General features: G+C 42.8%; 1 protein-coding gene across 2 annotated transcripts in view; it reads right to left on the bottom strand.

The window, feature by feature from the left end:
• The window catches only part of LOC141110901 (C-Jun-amino-terminal kinase-interacting protein 3-like), a 218,447-nt gene extending 197,110 nt beyond the window's left edge, over positions 1-21,337 (bottom strand). For both annotated transcript variants that reach the window (XM_073602675.1, XM_073602676.1), the window contains exons 1-2: positions 20,880-21,337; positions 17,639-18,013 (exon numbers count right to left, since the gene is read on the bottom strand). In XM_073602675.1, coding sequence (XP_073458776.1) covers positions 17,639-17,983 — 345 coding nt within the window. In that variant the 5' untranslated portion in view covers positions 17,984-18,013; positions 20,880-21,337. The remainder of the gene's footprint in view (positions 1-17,638; positions 18,014-20,879) is intronic.
• Positions 21,338-22,031: the final 694 nt, after the last annotated feature.

The raw sequence follows: 22,031 nt of genomic DNA, 5'->3' as shown, positions 1-22,031 counted from the left end.
TTATTCTCCTTTCTGATAAGCAAATCTGTCACAAAATGGCCAATTCACTATAGGTCATCCCAGAAGCCAGGTCACCGAGGCTTCCTAAAAGTTACGGCTGGAGCAAAACTTTTGAGACTCTCACTAGTTGTTTGAGTCTCTCCTCACCTGGACTCCATATTCATTTGTCCATCTTGAAAAAGGATTCATACCCCTTGAAATTTTCCACATTTTGTCATGTTACAACCAAAATCCTAAATGTATTTTATTGAGAGGTTATGCGATAGACCAACACAAAGTGACACATCATTGTGAACTGGAAGGAAAATGATAACATTTTTTTACAAATAAATATCTGGCATGCATTTGTATTCAGCCCCTTTACTCTGAAACCCCTAACGAGTATGGCACAACTGCAAACCTGCCAAGACATGGCCGTCCGCCTAAACTGACAAGCCGGGCAAGGAGAGCATTAATCAGAGAAGCAGCCAAGAGGCCCATGGTACACACCTAGGTAGGGTTCTTGATTGGTGCCGTCACAGGGACTCTAAGTTATGGGCACAAATAGAACAACACAAAACCATTATACCTCTACGATCTGCGATATGGTGCAGTGACTCTCTCCCTGCAGAATTGAAATCCCATCCTATCATCGGAAACACTATAAGACAGTGCATTCAAGCTACCTTCTACACCTCTCTAACTACCAAAACATCACCTTTAACCCCGAATCTAGGTAACCCCAAGTTCTTTCCTGGACTCTCCTCTTCGCAATTTCAGACCTTGAGAAGATCCAATTGTGTTTTAGCGTCACAATTTGTGCAACAAAATAAATGGCCCTCCATTTCAGAATTAATGGACCCAGTAGGTCCGTTTAAACTTCTGTTTTGGGATGCAGCACGAATTCACCATTTTCTCCAGACCTTCCCAAACCCTCAAGGTTACACCAGGCCTTTGACCACGTTTGAAGAATTCTGTAAAGACACAGAGCCATTGTCGCAGACCCTATCCAAGATGTACAGCCTATTGAACACCCCACCCCAGCCACCCAGATTACCATGCATTATGAAGTGGGAAACAGACCTCCAACGCACATTTACAACAGTCCAGAAACAAAACATGATTAGCCTCTCCCTTAAGTCCTCAATATGCACTAAAGTCCAAGAATTATAAGATCCTGACAAGGTGGTACCTAACACCAAGTTGATTACATATCATTTTCCCCGATACAAAGTATTGCTGGCATTGTCACCAGGAAGAGGGAATGCTTCTACACATGCTTCTACACATGTTTTGGTCATGTCCTATGTTGACAACTTTCTGGACTGCAGTTCGTACCATTTCCCAAAAATTCACTGACTTTCAAATCCCGAATGACCCAGCCTTTTTTCTACTCCACATTTCTTCCATACCAATCAAAACCTATAAGAAATCTCTACTGAGACACTTAAACAAATGCAGCCAAATCCTGTATTCCCATGTTGTGGAAACAGCAATCCCCACCAACCACAGCAATGTGGTTGAGAAAAGTAGAAGACATAAATAAAATGGAAGACCTGATTATGACAGCTCAAGATAGACAGGAAACCTATCGGAAAACATGGACCCATTGGAATATATTCAAGTATTCAGAAGAGGGTAAATCCCTCTTTAAGAACTAAAACCCTACCATTTCATACTGATCAACAACCTACAATAATCATTGTACACAGGGATTCACGTATCTGAACGCCTAATACCCCCCCCCTTATCTATTACTTTCTCTCCTATCTCTTTTTTCTCTTCTCTGGTAGCTGCCTCCTGACTAGGGTATTTATACTCTCATATCATACTGGGACTCTAATTCAGAGAAACAAAAATACCCATATAGATATTTAAAGATATGATAATGCTACATGCCTTGATGTATTACATGTACTATTATAATGCAATGTCGGGAGGCTGCGACCCCCTTTTGTTATATACCACTGTGGTATGTTGTGGGCTCTGCCCCTCTCTTTTCTATTGAAAACTAATAAAATATATATTTGAAAAAAAAAAAAAAAAAAAAAAAAAAAAAAGGAGGCCCATGGTAACTCTGGAGGAGCTGCAGAGATCCACAGCTCAGGTGAGAGAATCTGTCCACATGACTATTAGTTGTGCACTCCACAAATGTGGCCTTTAGGGAAATGTGGCAAGAAGAAAAGCATTTCTAAAGGAAAGCCATAAAGAAGTCCTGATTGCAGTTTGCAGGAAGCCATGTGAAAGAAGGTGAAGGTGAAAGCTATGTGCAGCAAACATGTGAAAGAAGGTGCTCTGGTCAGATGAGACCAAAATTGCACATCACTCTGAACACACGATCCCCACATTGAAACATGGTGGTGGCAGCATCATGTTGTGGGGATACTTTTCTTCAGCAGGGACAGGGAAGCTGATCAGAGTTTATGAGAAGATGGATGGAGCCACATACAATCTTAGAAGAAAACCTGTTAGAGTTTGCAGAAGACTTGAGACTGGGGCGGAGGTTCACCTTCCAGCAGGACAACAACCCTAAACATACAGCCAGAGCTACAATGGAATGGTTTAGATCAAAGCATATTCATGTTGGCCCATTCCAGACCCAAATCCAATTGCGAATCTGTGGCAAGACCTGAAAATTGCTGTTCACAGATGCTCTCCATCCAATCTAACAGAGCTTGAGCTATTTTGCAAAGCACAATGGGCAAAAATTTCACTTTCTAGATGTGTCAAGCTGGTAGAGACATCCCCAAAAAGACTTGCAGCTGTAATTGCAGCGAAAGGTGGTTCTACAAACTATTGACTCAAGAGGACTGAATACAAACGCACGCCACACTTTTCACATATTTATTTGTAAAAAATTTGAAAAAGATTTATCGGTTTCCTTCCACTTCACAATTATGTGCCACTTTGTGTTGGTCTATCACATAAAATCCCAATAAAATACATTTACGTTTTTGGTTGAAACATGACAAAATATGGAAAATGTCAACGGGTATGAATACTTTTTCAAGGCAATTTAGATCTACCCTAAGCATGCATTTTGCACTTCTTAACACTAGATCTATTTTAGGACATTGCATAGCACAAATATGCATTTCAGGGCTTATGTAATAGTGTGAACACCTTCTACACCTTGTGGGTGGGTTCAGGTGACCAGTCTTCTGTACCCCAATATTCTGAAGCTATCCCCCACAACAACAGGCGTCCCCTTACACATGAATCATGTTTTCTCTACTGATATTAAGTTAGTTACCTTTTCATTTATACGCTCCATCTTTACATACTGTCATCTGTGGTCCCCAGAGGATTCAAACAGAAGAAGCCAGCACTTGGACTTCACTTTAAAGAGGAACTAAAACTATAAACATTTAGCCCCATGGGTCTGTATTGTAAATATAATACTTTATGTAAAATATGGAACTTCCTACACTTTCTAGCAAAGCACAAAATGACTCAATGCAAATGATTATATGGAAGAGGTTGGAAAGTCCCTAGCTTAGTATATTCTGCTGCTACCAATGCTAAATAAATTTTCCCTAGATTTTAAAGGGAAGCCATATGTGCTTTGGTTCCATGTTATTCCTATAAGTTTGTAAATTGAAGTTTTAATTCTTTTTTTTTTTTCCGTTTCTTTTTTTACTATACAGTACTCTATGTACCAGAGCACTATGAGTACTATACACCTAAATTCCCCCTCAGGCACCAGCCGATCAATCTAAACATTGCAATATACTACCCGGTCTTTCCTCATAAAAAGAGGGGTAAGAGTCAAAAGCAGGACTAAGGCTTAATATACACGGGATGTTTTTACAACCTCTCCTGAATGATTTAACTTGACAGATAGTAACCCATGTTTAAACCGGCCATTTTGCTGCGTTTACGTGCCGGGTTTAGCCGCGTTTGAAAAAAAAATTATTATTTTTTTAAATTTTTTTTTTTAAAATAGCCAAAAATGAAAAATGCCTGTAAATGAAACACAGCTAAATGAGAGTTACCGCGTTTAGCCGCGTTTGGCGTCTGAACTAATTTTTTTGCCTTCAAAGAAAAGCCTATAAAACGCAACTGCCTAAAAACGTCATTAAATGAACCTGTGTACATGTACACATAAGATAACATTGGATGAATTCAGGGGCAGTTTAAAAAAGCATCCAACTGCCTCTGAACGTCTGTTTACCAGCAGCAGTGTACATGAGGCCTTACAGTGTGTCACAGGGAGGATATACAGTGGCTTGCGAAAGTATTTGGCCCCCTTGAACTTTTCAACCTTTTGCCACATTTCAGGCTTCAAACATAAAGATATAAAATTTTAATTTTTTGTGAAGAATCACCAACAAGTGGGACACAATTGTGAAGTGGAACGAAATCTTTTGGATATTTTAAACTTTTTTAGCAATTAAAAAACTGAAAAGTGGTGCATGCAAAATTATTCGGCCCCTTTACTTTCAGTGCAGCAAACTCACTCCAGAAGTTCAGCGAGGATCTCTGAATGATCCAATGTTGTCCTAAATGACTGATGGTGATAAATAGAATCCACCTGTGTGTAATCAAGTCTCTGTATAAATGCACCTGCTCTGTGATAGTCTAAGCCTCGGTTCACACCAGAGGCGGCACGACTTGCAGGTCGCCTCACCGAGGCGACCTGCACACGACTGCCCGGGCGACTTGCAAAACGACTTCTGTATAGAAGTCTATGCAAGTCGCCCCAAGTCGCCCCCAAAGTCGTACAGGAACCTTTTTCTAAGTCGGAGCGACTTGCGTCGCTCCGATTAGAACGGTTCCATTGTACTGAACGGGACGCTACTTGTCAGGTGACCTAGGTCGCCTGACAAGTCGTCCCAGTGTGAACCGAGGCTCAGGGTTCTGTTGAAAGCGCAGAGAGCATCATAAATACCAAGGAACACACCAGGCAGGTCCGTAATACTGTTGTGGAGAAGTTTAAAGTCGGATTTGGATACAAAAAGATTTCCCAAGCTTTAAACATTCCAAGGAGCACTGTGAAAGCGATCATTTTGAAATGGAAGGAGTATCAGGCCACTGCAAATCTACCAAGACCTGGCTGTCCCTCTAAACTTTCAGCTCAGACAAGGAGAAGACTGATCAGAGATGCAGCCAAGAGGCCCATGATCACTCTGGATGAACTGCAGAGAACTACAGCTGAGGTGGGAGAGTCTGTCCATAGGACAACAATCAGTCGTAAACTGCACAAATCTGGCCTTTATGGAAGAGTGGCAAGAAGAAAGCCATTTCTCAAAGATATCCATAAAAAGTCTCGTCTAAAGTTTGCCACAAGCCACCTGGGAGACACACCAAACATGTGGAAGAAGGTGCTCTGGTCCGATGAAACCAAAATCGAACTTTTTGGCCACAATGCAAAACGATATGTTTGGCGTAAAAGCAACACAGCTAATCACACTCAACACACCATCCCCACTGTCAAACATGGTGGTGGCAGCATCATGGTTTGGGCCTGCTTTTCTTCAGCAGGGACAGGGAAGATGGTTAAAATTGAGGGGAAGATGGATGCAGCCAAATACAGGACCATTCTGGATGAAAACCTGTTGGAGTCTGCAAAAGACCTGAAACTGGGACGGAGATTTATCTTCCAACAAGACAATGATCCCAAACATACAGCAAAATCTACAAAGGAATGGTTCACAAATAAACGTATCCAGGTGTTAGAATGGCCAAGTCAAAGTCCAGACCTGAATCCAATCGAGAATCTGTGGAAAGAGCTGAAAACTGCTGTTCACAAACGCTCTCCATCCAACCTCACTGAGCTCGAGCTGTTTTGCAAGGAAGAATGGGCAAGAGTTTCAGTCTCTCGATGTGCAAAACTGATAGAGACATATCCCAAGCGACTTGCAGCTGTAATCGCAGCAAAAGGTGGCTCTACAAAGTATTAACGCAAGGGGGCCGAATAATTTTGCACGCCCCACTTTTCATTTTTTTGTTAAAAAAGTTTCAAAAATCCAAAAGATTTCGTTCCACTTCACAATTGTGTCCCACTTGTTGGTGATTCTTCACAAAAAATAAAAAAATTATATCTTTATGTTTGAAGCCTGAAATGTGGCAAAAGGTTGAAAAGTTCAAGGGGGCCGAATACTTTCGCAAGCCACTGTACACTACAAATTTGATTAAACATCTTACAAACCTTTATTAAACCATAATAAAAAAGTCACACAGTAGTAAAACTGTCATATAGATTTTGACAACTTGGTGCATGAATCAAGTTCCCAAAATGATAATGGATCAACGCATTTCACAGCAGCACTTACTTCTTCAAAATCCACACCTTTTGGATGCAACCAATATATCTCTAAGAACATAACAAAAATACATCAACAGCCAGCAAAGAAATATTTTCAAATTAGCAAAACAAATACAGAAAATAAAAAATACAACATTATTATTATTATTATACAGGATTTATAGAGCGCTGACAGTTTGCGCAACACTTTACAACATTAGGGCAGACAGTACAATTACATTATAATTCAACACAGGGCAAATCAGAGAGCCCTGCTCGTTAGAGCTTACAATCTAGGAGGGAGGGTCAAGTTATACAAAAGGGTAATAGCTGTGGGGGATGAGCTAATGGAGAAAATAATGCAGTTGTTAGATGGAGGCAGGATAGGCTTCTCTGAAGAGGAAAGTTTTCAGGGATTGCCTAAATGTGTATAAATTTGGAGACAGTCTGACAGATTGGGGTAGGGAATTCCAGAGGATGGGCGAGGCTCGGGAGAAGTCCTGGAGGCTCCATGGTGAGGAGCAGTGAGCGACGACTCCTTACCGGCCTGCACTCCTGGTGAACCACACAAAGGCATCTGTCCACAGAGAGACTTCAATATCCAGGACTAACATAATCTGACGACGGACATAGTGCGGTTAGTGAGATCCTTCCACCTTACTCAGCACTCCGACAAAACGTATGTCAGCTTTTCTATGTTTCCTTAAATGCTGTCTCCAAGGACATTTATCCTACTGCCTCTGTAGATGTCTGCATAATCATTCTTACTGCAACCTGGAAAACGCCTGTAATCTATTTCATCAGCTGTGATCTAAGTAACCACTGAGTGCAATGATCGTTTGAGAGATCGTTCCATCTATGGTCCAACTTTTTGATTTGTCAGATTATCCACCCACTCACATCACCTCCAAACTAGTGATATAGGACTGTTCCTGCCCTACTGGATACTCTATACTGGGAACACTTTCCATTAATCGCCAATCTATTGTGCAGGACTATCCCTAATTTAATATACCCCATATCTAGTGTGTATGATGTGTATGTGTGGGCGTGTAGCCGCGGCTCCCATTTGATTTTAATATCCCCTGTGACAACGTTGTCCATTTTAATTGGTTTGTGATAACCGTCTGTCCATATTGCTTATATCTTCACTTTTGATACACTTATTGGTTATTTAATTTTTGATTATTAATAAAGCTGGTTTTGTATTTGACAATAGTGTTCTCTGTTGACCTTCTTTAGAGAAACCCTCTGTTTCTCATCCCCCTTTTTTGTAATATGTTTACAAGGCCAACTTGAACTGCATCCAGGTTTTTCTTTTTTCCCTGTATGATAAGTCTATACTTACCCGCTGGAACTAGCTACCATTATTAATATTCATCGGTTGATCCGGGCAAAAATCCTTGTCTTTTTGAAAGTTTTCAGGGATCGCCAAAAAGTGGATAAATTTGGAGACCGTCTGACAGATTGGGGTAGGGAATTCCAGAGGATGGGCGAGGCTCTGGAGAAGTCCCGGGTGTGGATATGGGAGGAGGTGATGAGGGAGCTAAAGAGCAGGAGGTCTTGGGAGAAATGAAGAGGGCGATTAGGTTGGTATTTTGAGACTAGGCTAGTGATGTAGCTGGGGGTAGAGTTGTGGGTGGCTTTGTAACTTATTGTTAATATTTTGAATTGAATTTGGTGGGCGAGTGGCAGCCAATGGAGGGATTAGCAGAGAGGGGTAGCAGACACTAAGCGGTTTGTAAGGTGGATGAGTCTGGCAGCAGCATTCATGATGGACTGAAGGGGGGGATAGTCTATTTAAAAAGGTAAGCCAATGAGGAGGGAGTTGCGGTAGTCAAGGCGAGAGATAACCAGGGAGTGAATCAGGAGCTTTGTGGTTTCATTGGTTAGAAAGAGACGTAGTTTAGAGATGTTGTGGAGGTTGAGGTGGCAAGCTTTGGAAAGTGATTGGATGTGAACATTGTAAACGAGCGAGCCGCTGCGGGTCCCCGGTGCCACCATCTTGGATATTGTGGCTGGTTGTGGCTTCCCGAGGAATCACAGTTGGCTCCCCATTGCACATGTGTGAGCTCACGTGGCACAATATGAATGGTCATGGAATCCTCCTGGGACATGTAACGTTTCAGGAGGCTGAGGGAGGGTATGGGGCAAGGACTGAGGAAGTGAGAGCAGGCCTGGCTAAAAATCAGTACTCACTCCCTCCTCTCCCGCCAAAGAAACTTGTAACTTGGTTACAGATTAAGGGAATGGGAGCAAACCAGTGGGACAAAGAAAGGATTCCTGATGCTTAGTTTTAATAATTCATCTATAAATTACAGCCACTGAAGCTCACAGCACTGAAAAATTGTCAAGATCATAAAATATAAAACACACACTGTATTTGTTTAGTAACCATATGGCACAGATGTGTGCCATATAACCCAGGGCTTAAAATTTCAAGTCCTGAGCTACTAGCCAGGCCTCAAGCCACCAGTTGCCCCACCCAACCACTACCCCGCCCCTAATTCTGCCACTAAACACGCCCTCATAAATTATCTCATGAAATGATACCTAAATGTTTTATGCAGAATTAAGTTATAAAAATATTAACAAAAACTGTGCCCATCAGTGCAGCTCACCTGTGCTCATCAGTGCAGCCTCACCTGTGTCCATCAATGGCAGTTCACCTGTGTCCATCAATGCCAGTTCACCTGTGCCCAACAATGCAGCCTACCTGTGTCCATCAATGCAGCCTACCGGCACACTTCGGGAGGGGTGGCCGGAGAAGAAGGTGATCTTCGGGAGGGATGGCTGGAAAAGGAGGCGAGCTTCGGGAGGGGTGGCCGGAGAAGGAGGCGAGCTTCGGGAGGAGTGGCCGGAGAAGGAGGCCCGCTCAGAAGGGGTGGCCAGAGAATGAGGTTTGCTTCAGGAGGGGTGGCTGGAGAATAAGGCCCACTTCACAACTTCACTAAAGTACCGGTATGAGGAATCCTAACATTTCACACTGTTATAGACACATGTACAATAATTCAAATGGAAATATTTGCTTTGAAACCTTAAAACTGTACTAAGGCTAAACATTGTTTACATTAAAGTATTCGCTGTTAGGTTTAAAAAAGAATAAAAATAAAATGCCCCACTACCTGTCCTATTCCCGCATCCCTAAACACTTACCTGGCTCTATGTCACTGTACCAGAACTGTCTCCGGCTCCCCTCATTTCCTGCTTTCAAATGAAATGAAATGCTCCTGCGAGGAGGGAGCGGGGCTGCATCTATAGACATACATAGCTCGGCACAAGACCAAACGAGAGAGTGCAGGCACAAGTAGCTCTATAGCGCCTGGCTTGTTAAAGGAGGCACCCAAGAACTACGCAAGGAGGAGAAAAGCAGCATTTCTGTGCAATATCTTTGCACAGAGCAGGTGTTCTTTTTAAATGTTGACTTTGATGTCACTTTCATATCAATTATTGTGGGTCCTGTCAAGCAGCAATCTGAAATTGTCAACTTTGTAAGCAGAGTTTGCTACCCATCTGCTTTTCTCTCTTGTTCAGTCATTAGAAGTCTTCCTTTTCCTTGAGGTAAATCATCTACAGGACGTGTGTGTAACCTAAACTTTAAATAAACATAAAATGTGCAAAAAAAAAAAAAAAAAAAGGGCAGAAAATCTGGCAAAGCAGCAATGGCAGCAGGACTGAGACATGGCCCAGGACAGCCAGAGGATCAAGTAATCCCTCGTGACCTTCACATCCTCTGCTCCGATTTCATCTCTGCTTTTCTTGCAGAAAAATGAATGAACACATTCAAGGCACATGCATGAGATTTCCTTTCAGTATTTTCAGTTGTAACATTTGCCTAGTTTCCAAATGACTTGAGGACAACACACGAAATTAGAGCTGGATTAGGCCCAAACAGGCGCTACTCAGCAGGAGAACAGCAGCCGTTCAATTAGCCTTCCACAATGAACATTTTTTAGAAGCAGCTTTAGCACCACTGGAAATACTTGGGCTGTGTTGGGGATAAATGTGAGAAATACCAACAGCTAACAACATTCACCCACCAAACCTGGGGAAGCAATCCTCGATCACAGAGTACTTCACAGTAGCATTGTGCTGCAGTCCCAGAGGCTAATACCATATTTTGTCACAAACATTTCAGATCTTATGCCATGATAAAGAGTAGGGTTGCGCTGACACGGATATTAGTATCGGTGCCAATACTAAGCATTTGCACGAGTATTTGTACAGTGGCCTGTCAGATGGCGGTCTGGGAGTCAGAGGATCCCACAAATGTAGAAACGGGTCACCACCATCTAAGCTGGAGGGAGAATTGTGCACTGGTGATGGTGCAGGCTGTGAAGCAGGTGAGGTCCTGGTTGCCACCACCATCTTGGAGCGTCCCAGGACGTCTGAGTTAGGCAAAGTTTTTTTTTTTTTTTTTTTTTTTTTAAGAAGAGCTGTATCTCAGGCTTTTTCACAGGCACATGAGAGTCTGTGGGTCTTTTCCTCTAAACAGTGTTCATAGCGGAGGTGGCAACCCTGGGATGCAGAGTAGAAATGGGAGCTTGAATGCTGTGATAAAGGGCGCTCCCAATACAAATCACTAAAAATGCAAAATGTGATTTATACAAATAGAGAAAATTGAGTACTGTCCGTGATACTTTTTTTTATTTGCACTAACATACAATTTTTCAGGACAAGCTTTCGGGGTATGTCCCCTACCATTGACTTGTATGTGTTTGGTTTTCCCTTTTTTTTTTTCTTTAACATGCTGCTTAAAAATGTGTGAATCAGTACTGCTTGGACCTTGAAGAAGGGGACATACCCCGAAAGCTTGTCCTGAAAAACTGTATGTTAGTGCAAATAAAAAAAGTATCACGGACAGTACTCAATTTTCTCTGTCACAATTGCACTAATACGGCTACAATCAAATCAAGTATATATACAAATAGTATATACATTCGTGTACATACACCGCTGGTCAGATAGCGCTGTCTGAATGGACTTCCACCGCACTAGGTGTTTCCGATATATTGATGCACTCCCCTGCTGGAAATACTGTAAGTGACATTTTTTAACAATAAACAAATGATACTACACTATATCTGCCTTCCCTGGCTCTTTCTGGCGGAGCTTGATTTTCAGATGAGGGAGATTGGAGCGGAGGATAGATAACAAAGATTTGATCTGGCTGTTCCCGGGCCCATTCGACCAAGTTCACCACACGTGAATGATTGATTGGAGAAAGATCATTGAATGGTTTCCAGGATTTGAGGAGGTACTTCATGTCTTATGGTCACTTGCTGGCCAGAGCCATCTGGTGAGCACAATTTGTTGTCACTTTGGGTGAAAAGTCACGAATATTATCCGGAACACGGATTTTATTTCTCACATGGTGTTGGAGTGGAATCATCTAGAAAGAATTTTGGAACTGTTTTGAGCTTTTCATGATATATTTGTTTGAGCAATCATAAATATATTAATTCATTTTTTCTGAAATATTTGTGCACATGTATAAAGTGAAGCCATTCACTAATACACGGTTATGAATGTATATATACACTATTTGTATAAATCACTTTTTGCGATTTTAGTGATTGTATTGGGAGCGCCCTTTACCACAGCATTCATTCTTCATTAGTCTTCACTAATTTCAGGTGCAGCAACCCTTCTTTTCTTCATTTTTGTTTCACTATTGGCGCCGGTTCCATTTATTTATTATAGAAATGAGAGCTTGCCTGAACACGTCCCCACGCCGTCATGTCCAAACCCTGCCCCCGTGATTCTTTGGGGTGAGGTTTGAGCCCATTCATTTTGTATGGGCTAAAATCGCACCGCTAATGTATCTGTAATTGGTATCGGCACTTGTACTCACCACTAAAAACAGGTATCGGTGCATCCAGTAGTGTATTTAGGTTTTTTGCTGCCCTAGGCCTGACTAATCTTGTGCACCCCTAATTTAAATATGACCCACCCCTTCCTGTCAAGGCCACACCCCTTGCTGTTTAAGGCCCGCCCTGAAATTTTCGAGTCGGGACACCAGTTCGGAAGGCCTGGGGGGTGGGGGGTGGGCAGTGGATTCCCTTAATTTGCATAGATTTCCTCTCACTTCCTGTTTGGCTGTGGGGCAGGAAGTGAAGGGAAATATCTGCAATGGGACAAGGATGGTAAAAAAATACACTGACAGGGGTTATAACCCTCCCTTACTCTATCCAAAATGAAAAAAAAAAGTGTTGCCTATAGTTCTACTTCAAGCACAAATTTCTGATATTTTTACGGAGAGGACTAAGAAGATATAACCATGCCAATGGTGCAGCAGAAAACACAACACAGTGAGGAAGGTTTGTAGTCCAGGATGATAAGACAGTCAAAATTAGAAGTGGAAAGCCGGCCGCCCGCATGCTGGAAGCAGTGAGGCCGCTTTATGGGGCACTAGACTAATTTGCCTCTCAGCCCAGTCTACCCCATAAGACTGGCGCTACACTAACAGTGTAGCGCAAGCCGGCGGGGACTCTTTACATGCTGCCCCCCTACAAAGTGCTGCCCTAGGCCTGGGCCTTGTCGGCCTAGGTCAGGATACAGCGTTGGGTGCATCCCTAATGAAGAGCAATAACCTCTACCAACCAATCTGGTAATACTCCATACAGTAACACCCAATCCGATGTCAGCTTATTGTACTCAGGTAAGTAAAGTGTAATTCAGCTGTTCTGTGTCATCAGAGGGAAAGTTTCACTGATGTGGGCAAACCGCATTTTGTTACACAATTCAATAGTTCTTAAACCAATCGATTTAGTCCATCGGTTAGTCCATCCAATTTAAGGCCCCATGCACACTGGATGTCTAGTGCCCATGTATGAGAGCTTGCCATTTTGCACTGTAAAGCAACACAGTCGGCTGGTAAAACAACAATGTAATATATTGCCGCTTACCAATCATTAAATGTGGTGACTGCATTAGTTTCCTCTTTTTTAGGCTTTTTTTTCACCTGGTGACCTGGCCAGTAACCCACTTCCTCACTTAGGCCCTATTCACAGCTAGCGTGGCTGGAACCCATGTTTTTGGCCCATTTTGCATGTGTGTATAGGGCAGTCCATTCAAGTGTATGCACAACAAACGTGCCAATGAAGCTCTAGAACCTTTTCAGGCGTGTAGCATTGTGCATGCTGTGCCATTGATTGTTATGTTATTTTTTGCTAGAAAATTACTTAGAACCCCCAAACATATATATATATATATATATATATATATATATATATATATATATATATATATATATATATATATATATATATATATATATATATATATATATATATATATATATATATATATATATTCATGCATATATACACACACACACACACACACACACACTAATATATTATATATATATATATATATATATATATATATAAAAAGATTATGATACGCCGAATAAATAGATACTCAACATGAGATGCATTGAAATTGCGCACACTCGTGGAATGGCAACAAACTAGAGTACCTAAAAATCTCCATAGGCGACGCTTAAAAAAAAATTAATGGATACCAGGTTAGAGTTACAGATGAGGTCTGGTGCTAGAATTAATGCTCTCGCTCTGACAATCGCAGCAATACCTCATCGCGTACTAGCACATTATGTGAAACTTACCTTAAAACGAAGCCCTCCAGCGTCGCACTATCACTGCTGAAGGCGCTTCCATCTTCACCCGGTCTTCCTTCCGAGTTTACGGAATCCGGCTGTGTGAGTGGTCATAGCCGCGATGCACGCGGGAGCCGCCGTTTACAGCACAGGGCTTTGAAGGAATGGCCCGGTTGGCCGTTCCTTCGAAGCGCATGCGCCGGTGACGTCACCAGCTGCATCTACAGTGCATGTTTAGGGAGAAATTTACAGCACCTATAGGTAAGCCTTATTATAGGCATACCAATAGGTAAAAATTATACAAGGGAGTTTTACTCCCACTATAAGGTAAAAACTGCCCACAAAAAAAACACATAGGCACTCGCTGCACACCTGCCTTCTTGAAATGCTAGAAGCCTGGCTGTCCCAATGACCCTTTAGAATCAGTAGATTAGAGTCACTGAAGCAGAAGAATTATTTGGATAAAAGCTTTGGACTTCTCTGTGCATACGTGTCCTGAGTGACTTATGCCCCGTACACACGGTCGGATTTTCCGATGGAAAATGTCCGATCGGAGCGTGTTGTCGGAAATTCCGACCGTGTGTGGGCTCCATCGGACATTTTCCATCGGATTTTCCGACACACAAAGTTGGAGAGCAGGAGATAAAATTTTCCGACAACAAAATCCGTTGTCGGAAATTCCGATCGTGTGTACACAAATCCGACGGACAAAGTGCCACGCATGCTCAGAATAAATAAAGAGATGAAAGCTATTGGCCACTGCCCCGTTTATAGTCCCGACGTACGTGTTTTACGTCACCGCGTTCAGAATGATCGGATTTTCCGACAACTTTGTGTGACCGTGTGTATGCAAGACAAGTTTGAGCCAACATCCGTCGGAAAAAATCCTAGGATTTTGTTGTCGGAATGTTCAAACAAAGTCCGACCGTGTGTACAGGGCATTAGAATGTTTTAGATCAGCAAGGAAGCCAAGCACCTAAAAGAAGTTTAAAGGCAGCGCCTGTATTTTCTCATGACAGATTTACTTTAACCACTTGAGCCCCAGGCCAATTCTGACATTGCGATCATACATGTAAAAATATGTGTTGTTTGCTAGAAAACTACTTAGAACCCCCAAACATTATACATTTTTTATGCAGAGACCCTAAGGAATAAAATGGTGGGTGTTGCATATTCTTGTGTCAAACAATATTTGCCCAGCAGCTTTTTAAACACAAATTATTTCTAAAAAAATAATTAATTTTGATGCACAAAAAAACACAATATAATACCCAATTGTTTGGTAAAATATAGAAATTATGTTATGCCGAGTATATAGATACCAAATATGTCACACTTTAAAGCTGCATCCTCCTGTGAAACGGCACCAAAATACGGTACCTAAAAGTCTCCATAGGCAACGCTTTAAAAACCTTTACAGGTTAGAGTTACAGAGAAGCTACAGCACTAAAATGATTTCCCTTGCTCTGACATTCCTGCCGATACCTCACATGTGTTAGCATTATTCCCATCTATCACTATGGACTAAGAAGAGAGGAAGGTGTTATATAGTCCTAACATACACCCTGTCCTAAGGTAACATCACAGCTCAGCAGGGTTGTCACCGTATGATAGGAAGTTAATGGCAGGATTACCAGGGTAAAATTAAGGAAATACAAGTTTGAAAAAGAAAATGAATGCAGCCACCTCATCTAAGCACTGATGAGCTACAATTAGTGTTGAGCTCAGAAGTGTCGCCTGTACTGGGTCAGTCATCAGCAGCATGGGCATTCTTCGCACATATACAAGAGACATGTATATGTGTGACTGCGGGGCAAGGAATGCCTCTGCTACAGATGATTGGCCCAGTACAGGCGACAGCTTCCTGGTGGGCTCACTCATGTGGGTTCAGACCAGGATGCAAACACACCTGAGCTCATCCCTAGCTGTAGTCCTACCGTGTTTCCCCAAAAATAAGACCTACCCTGAAAATAGGACCTACTGTTATTTTCCAGGAGGGCTGTAATATAAGCCCTACCCTGAAAATAAGCCCTAGTTTAAAATGCTTGTAAAATCTTATAACCCATTCTATTACTGTAGTACATAATGTTAAATATAATTGTGTCAAATACCTTTGTTACAGCGGCACTGCAATAAAGGTATTTGGCACAATTATATTACAGAAACACACACATTGTACTTTATATACTAGTGTAATAGAGTGGATCATAGGATTTTACGAGCATTTTAACTCAGTTCACACTGGGGATTCCTGAAAGGCAGGGAGGGAGAGGGAGAGAGAAGAGAGCACATTGCATGATAAGACCTACCCCTGAAAATAAGCCCTACTGTGTCTTTTGTCGCCAAAATTAATATAAGACCCAGTCTTATATCTGGCGAAACATGGTATCAATTGATGTACTTGAGTTTACCCTTTAACCATTTGCCAACTGCCAGCATTACAAATACTGCTGGCAGGCGACTCCTCCAGGCATTTCGGCGTACCCGCACCTTGAGGTGCACATGAGCACCTCGTGCCTCCCCTGGGGTCTGTGAACACAGTGGATTGTAGTGCTCGGTATCAGGCCACCGTGAGCGGCCCAGAAAACAAGTGATCACTGCGCGATCACATGACATGTAATAGACAAGAGTCATGAATAGAATCCATTCATAATATCATAGTGTACTACAGTGTGTGATCTGTGATTGGTCCCCAGTGATCACATTGTACATGGGCCAATCACAGTACCCTGTACCATGTTATAGCTGTGGGCCAATCACAGCATCACAATTGTAAACTATGAGTCATGAATGAAAGCTATTCAGGACAGTTCAAATGATTTCTGTACCCCCCCCCCCCCCCCCCAGTAGTACAGTGTCACTATGGTGACACTGAGCTACGCTCATGAGAGTATTATTTAAAAAAAAAAAAAAAAAAAGGAGTAAAACATTATTTCCATTTTTTTTTCATAATGTCACAGGCAGTGTTAATTTTGACATCAAATTTCAATTTAGTTTTAGCAATAGTCTTTTGACTAAAATGGCATTTTAGTCATCTGAATTGTTTTAGTTCTAGTTAGCTAGTCTACTTTAGTCAACCAGAATAGTGTTAATTTACTTGATGAAAATAACACTGGTCACCAGTCAGTATCTGTGATCACTGCCATCACATGATGATGTTGTACTGCATTGGTGGACCGTATGTAAAAAACAAACAAAAAACGTGAAAACAAAATAAATAAATACATTTTATTTAATTTCTTAATTTTACAAAAAATTGTGACAAAAATGTACAACTTCAAAAAAATTGCCATGCCTCTTACTAAATACCTTGGACATTCTACTTTCCAAAAAGGGTCACTTTGGGGATATTTGTACTTTACTGGCATTTAAGGGCCTCAATAAATGAGAGAATATACACCGATTTGGGTTATTTTTTACCAAAGAAATGTAGCAGAATTCCTTTAACCCAAACTTATGAAGAAAAAAAAAATTTGCAAACAAATAATCTAAACAAACTAAAAAAAAAAATTAAAAAATAAAATGTGTATTTTTTTCAAATGTTTTGTCTTTTTTTGTTTATATAGGAAAAAAAGTTAAAATTCCAGTGGTGAATAAATATCACAAAAAGTAAGCACTATATGGGTCAAAAAAGTGATATAAATTTTATTTGTGTAGTGTTGCATGACCGAGCAATTGCCGTTAAAGTAGCACAGTGCTGAATAGCAACAAATGCCCTGGTCATGAAGGGGGTAAAACCTTCCGGAGGTGAAGTGGATAAGGCAATGTATAGATTTATAGAGGACTCTTACCTCTTCAGCTCGTTTGCGTCCGTCACGCTCCCTTTCATACTGGATCAGCAGCCTCTGATTATCTTCCTGCAGTAGCTCCAGTTGGTCCTCTCTCTCCCGAGCCCTGCCAGATGTGGATTCCAAACTTTCCAACACCGACACCATGAGGGGCATCAGACCTGTGACCGCCTCTTGTCCATAAGCTGCTACCAGTTTCTCCAACTCAGAATAAATACTACCGGCCAGAGCCGTGACCATCTCATCATAAAGTTCTAAGGAGCTTCCTCCCTCCATATCATCCACAAAGATCTCCTCCAGTTTATCATCCATGGTTAGCCGCAATTCTGATGAAGATTCTCTGGGCATTGAAGCTTCATGCAGCCACCGTGTAATCCCCTGTCATAGAAATATACAGAGTCAGTCAGTATATTGACAGCACTCAAATGTGCCAGATAACTGAACGATCGACAACTGATTCTACAAAATTATCAAATTGGGCATCCATTGAGGCAAAAAAAAAAAATGACATGGTCGATCAATAAGTGACAGATAGTGATGGTTTCAATTGATCCATGTTGATCGGTTGTGGCAGAAAACCAAAAACTCAATAGTACAGGGTTGATCGATGGTGTTTTTGTAGACTGATCATAAGTGATTCACAAGGGTACAAAAAACAATCAACTCTGTGCAACTGGTTTTTGTCCTGCCACAACTGTTTGACTTGGGTCAAGTGAAACCGTCACTATCTGTTGCTCATCACTCAGCCGTGTTTTTTGTTTCACTTGATCGATGTCTGATTTGATTGTTTGGTCGACATCAGGTCTGACAAATCAATAATAATTGCACCGTATACTGTCACCATAACAGACATTACAGAACTTCTCCTCTGGTGTGCTGTACATTCCTTACAGAGATAAAAATAAATAAAAATAAAATATCTACTGCAGCGGAGGTCAACTTTCTTGATAAGGTGGGTCATGGAGTGTGGTCCCTGACATCACCAAAGGGCCACGCATAAAATTCAGTGAATATTCATTGTCAGAGACAGCAGACCCACTACAGGATACAGTCAAAGACAATCATACCAAAGTCATAGTCAAAGGCTATGGGTATGATGCAAGAGATGGTCAGAGACTGCGGACATGAAAACATGATACAGGAGACGGTCAGAGACTGTGCACATGATACAGGAGACGGTCAGAGACTGTGCACATGATACAGGAGACGGTCAGAGACTGTGCACATGATACAGGAGACGGTCAGAGACTGTGCACATGATACAGGAGACGGTCAGAGACTGTGCACATGATACAGGAGACGGTCAGAGACTGTGCACATGATACAGGAGACGGTCAGAGACTGTGCACATGATACAGGAGACGGTCAGAGACTGTGCACATGATACAGGAGACGGTCAGAGACTGAGCACATGATACAGGAGACGGTCAGAGACTGAGCACATGATACAGGAGACGGTCAGAGACTGTGCACATGATACAGGAGATGGTCAGAGACTGTGCACATGATACAGGAGACGGTCAGAGACTGAGCACATGATACAGGAGACGGTCAGAGACTGAGCACATGATACAGGAGACGGTCAGAGACTGAGCACATGATACAGGAGACGGTCAGAGACTGTGCACATGATACAGGAGACGGTCAGAGACTGAGCACATGATACAGGAGACGGTCAGAGACTGAGCACATGATACAGGAGACGGTCAGAGACTGTGCACATGATACAGGAGACGGTCAGAGACTGCGGACATGGTACAGGAGATGGACAGAGACTGCAGACATAGTACAGGAGATGGTCAGAGACTGTGCACATGATACAGGGGATGGTCAGAGACTGTGCACATGATACAGGAGATGGTCAGAGACTGTGGACATGATACAGGAGATGGTCAGAGACTGCAGACATAGTACAGGAGATGATCAGAGACTGTGAACATAGTACAAGAGATGGTCAGAGACTGAGGACATGTTGCAGGAGACTGTGATATAGGAGTTGTTGGAGAATGGGCACATGCTTCGAGGGACATGATAAGAGACTGCAAGAGATCACTGCTATACCAAGGCTATAGGGAAACACAGTTCAGTGTCTGCAGGGGCTGCACAAAAAGTTCCAAAGGGGCGCATGCAGCCCCCGGGACACAGGTCGGGCATGAAGGATGTACAGTATAAAAGCAGGAATACAAGACCCTGCTCACACTGGCATTTAAAAGCAGATGTTCCAGGCGTGTTGTTAGTGCTCCTCAAACGTCTAGTAAAACATTCTGCAATCAATAATAAGGACAGCACACAGAGCGGGTCTCATTATCAAAACATGAAATGTTTACATCGCTGCGCTTCAAAAATGGAGCTTCATGTGGAGTTTGGAAGGAGTTGAAGCATCTCAGCTACTTCCATTCATGTCTACTGTAACGTTCTATAAATGTGCCTGGGCACATCTGCGGCTCCTTCATGGGGACGGTCACAGTGCGTTAGGAACATATCAGTGAGGTGTAAAAAAAAAAAAAAAAAAAATGAGGCATCCGGGGTACGTTTTTAATGTGCCTTCATCATACGTCAAACAATGCGTGTAGTAGGGTGTCTGGGGAGCACTTTTAATGCTAGTGAAATGCACCAAACAACACACACTAACGTTACTGCAATGTTGGTTCGGCATCTGTATTTTTTAACAAGCAAAAAGAAAGTCTACCAGTGAAGTTGGCAATACGTGAGCAATCTATGTACAAGAGATCTGGGTATGGGCAATCCGGGTGCGGGTAATCTGGGTATGGGTGATATGGGCAATGTACGGGCAATCAGGATACATGCGATCTTGGTACTGGTGATATGGGCAATCAGGGTATGGGTGATCTGGGCAATCAGGGTACAGGCGATATGTGTAATTAGGGTAGGGGCGATTTGGGTAGGGTGATATGGGCAGAGTACGGGCGATCAGGGTACGAATTATATGGGTGATCTGGGCGATCTATGTACGAACAATCTGGGCAATCAGGGTACGGGCGATCTGGGCAGAGTACGGGCGATCTGGGTACGGGTGATATGGGCAATCTATGTACGGGCAAAATAGGGGCGATCTATGTACAGGCAATATGGGAACGGGTGATCACACGCAGGCCATTAACATATTGAACGACGCAATGCACGGTGTATTGATGAACTCTCACGATCGATGATTCTATAATGAAAACAAATGACCGATCAGCCACAAACATGAACGATCTGTGAAAGCTGAGCACATAATGACCTGGGTTAGGATTGGTACTCTGAGCGATCAGAAACATCCACAAAATTCCAAGTCCATGGCAATCCCTGTAAATGTCTGTGGTTGTATCGGATGAGCGTAGCTGATCGATGATCATATCGGTGTGTGAGTATCCATCATTGTTCTGTGCATAGAGATCGGACGATCGCGGCAATGACAGCTGTTCCCTGTGTGTCGGACGATCCTCTCTATACACACAGCAGCTTCCTTGTAAAGTTTGGCCGGCTCAGCACATCTCCGGTAGGTTCCTCATGATCGGACAATGGGGAAGTGTGTGACAGCTCAGGGCAGCCATGGAGGACACAGCGCCCCCCTCCGGTCTCGATCCCCCGGTCCCGATCCCCGGGCTCCGCAGATTCTATGACACTGCGCTCTAACTTACAGGAGTCACTGATCGTGGAAGGAAAGGAAGGAGGCGGAGTCCACAGGATGAGTAGCGGCAGCACGGGCCAATCAGCGGAGGGTTCCAGGAAGGTATTGACCAATTGTGGGATCCTCCAGGTTGGAAATGACAAGTGGCTTCCTGAGCTGTGCGGAGTCTAGGAGGTGATGGGAGGAGTCAGAGCCTACCTTCTAGGAGAATCATGTGACGGCCGCCTCACGTGACCCTCCATTGGCATTGGATACCTGAGGAGCAGAGTGAGCCTGGGCCGTCCTCCTGGTAACCTTTCCCGGGAGGAGGATGGATGAGAAGGGGAGCAGCTGTTGTAGCGGACAGGAATAGAGCTGAGCTCACTGCATAGCTCTAATATGGAGGCACAGTCCTTATCCGGAGCCCTCTTTCTCAGCCCTGTGTTCATTTCCCTGTCACCGAAGACACAACTTTACTAGTTCGTCTTTTATAGAGTGGGGAGGGGATAGAACACCTGGCAGGTTTTTATTCCTGTCTATGCCCCTCTCTCCCTCATGTTTACTATTATAACTATGAATGTAGGTGAAAGAAAATTTTGTGTTGTCACCATAACAGGAATAGAGGGGAAATCTTCCAGTGGGGACACTAGTTCTGGTGACAACCCAGGATTGCCTCACTTTGGAGGAATTTCCTCTCACTTCCTGTTGTGGCCATGGGATGGGTGGCATACTAAACCTGACGGGGGTATAACCCTCCCATAGGCTCCATTTACACCATTCGGG

Source organism: Aquarana catesbeiana, linkage group LG10 (assembly GCF_042186555.1).
Source record: "Aquarana catesbeiana isolate 2022-GZ linkage group LG10, ASM4218655v1, whole genome shotgun sequence".
In the NCBI taxonomy this organism is placed as follows: Eukaryota; Metazoa; Chordata; class Amphibia; order Anura; family Ranidae; genus Aquarana; species Aquarana catesbeiana.
Note: the sequence above shows the minus strand (reverse complement) of the source record. Positions and strands in the feature narration are given on the sequence as shown.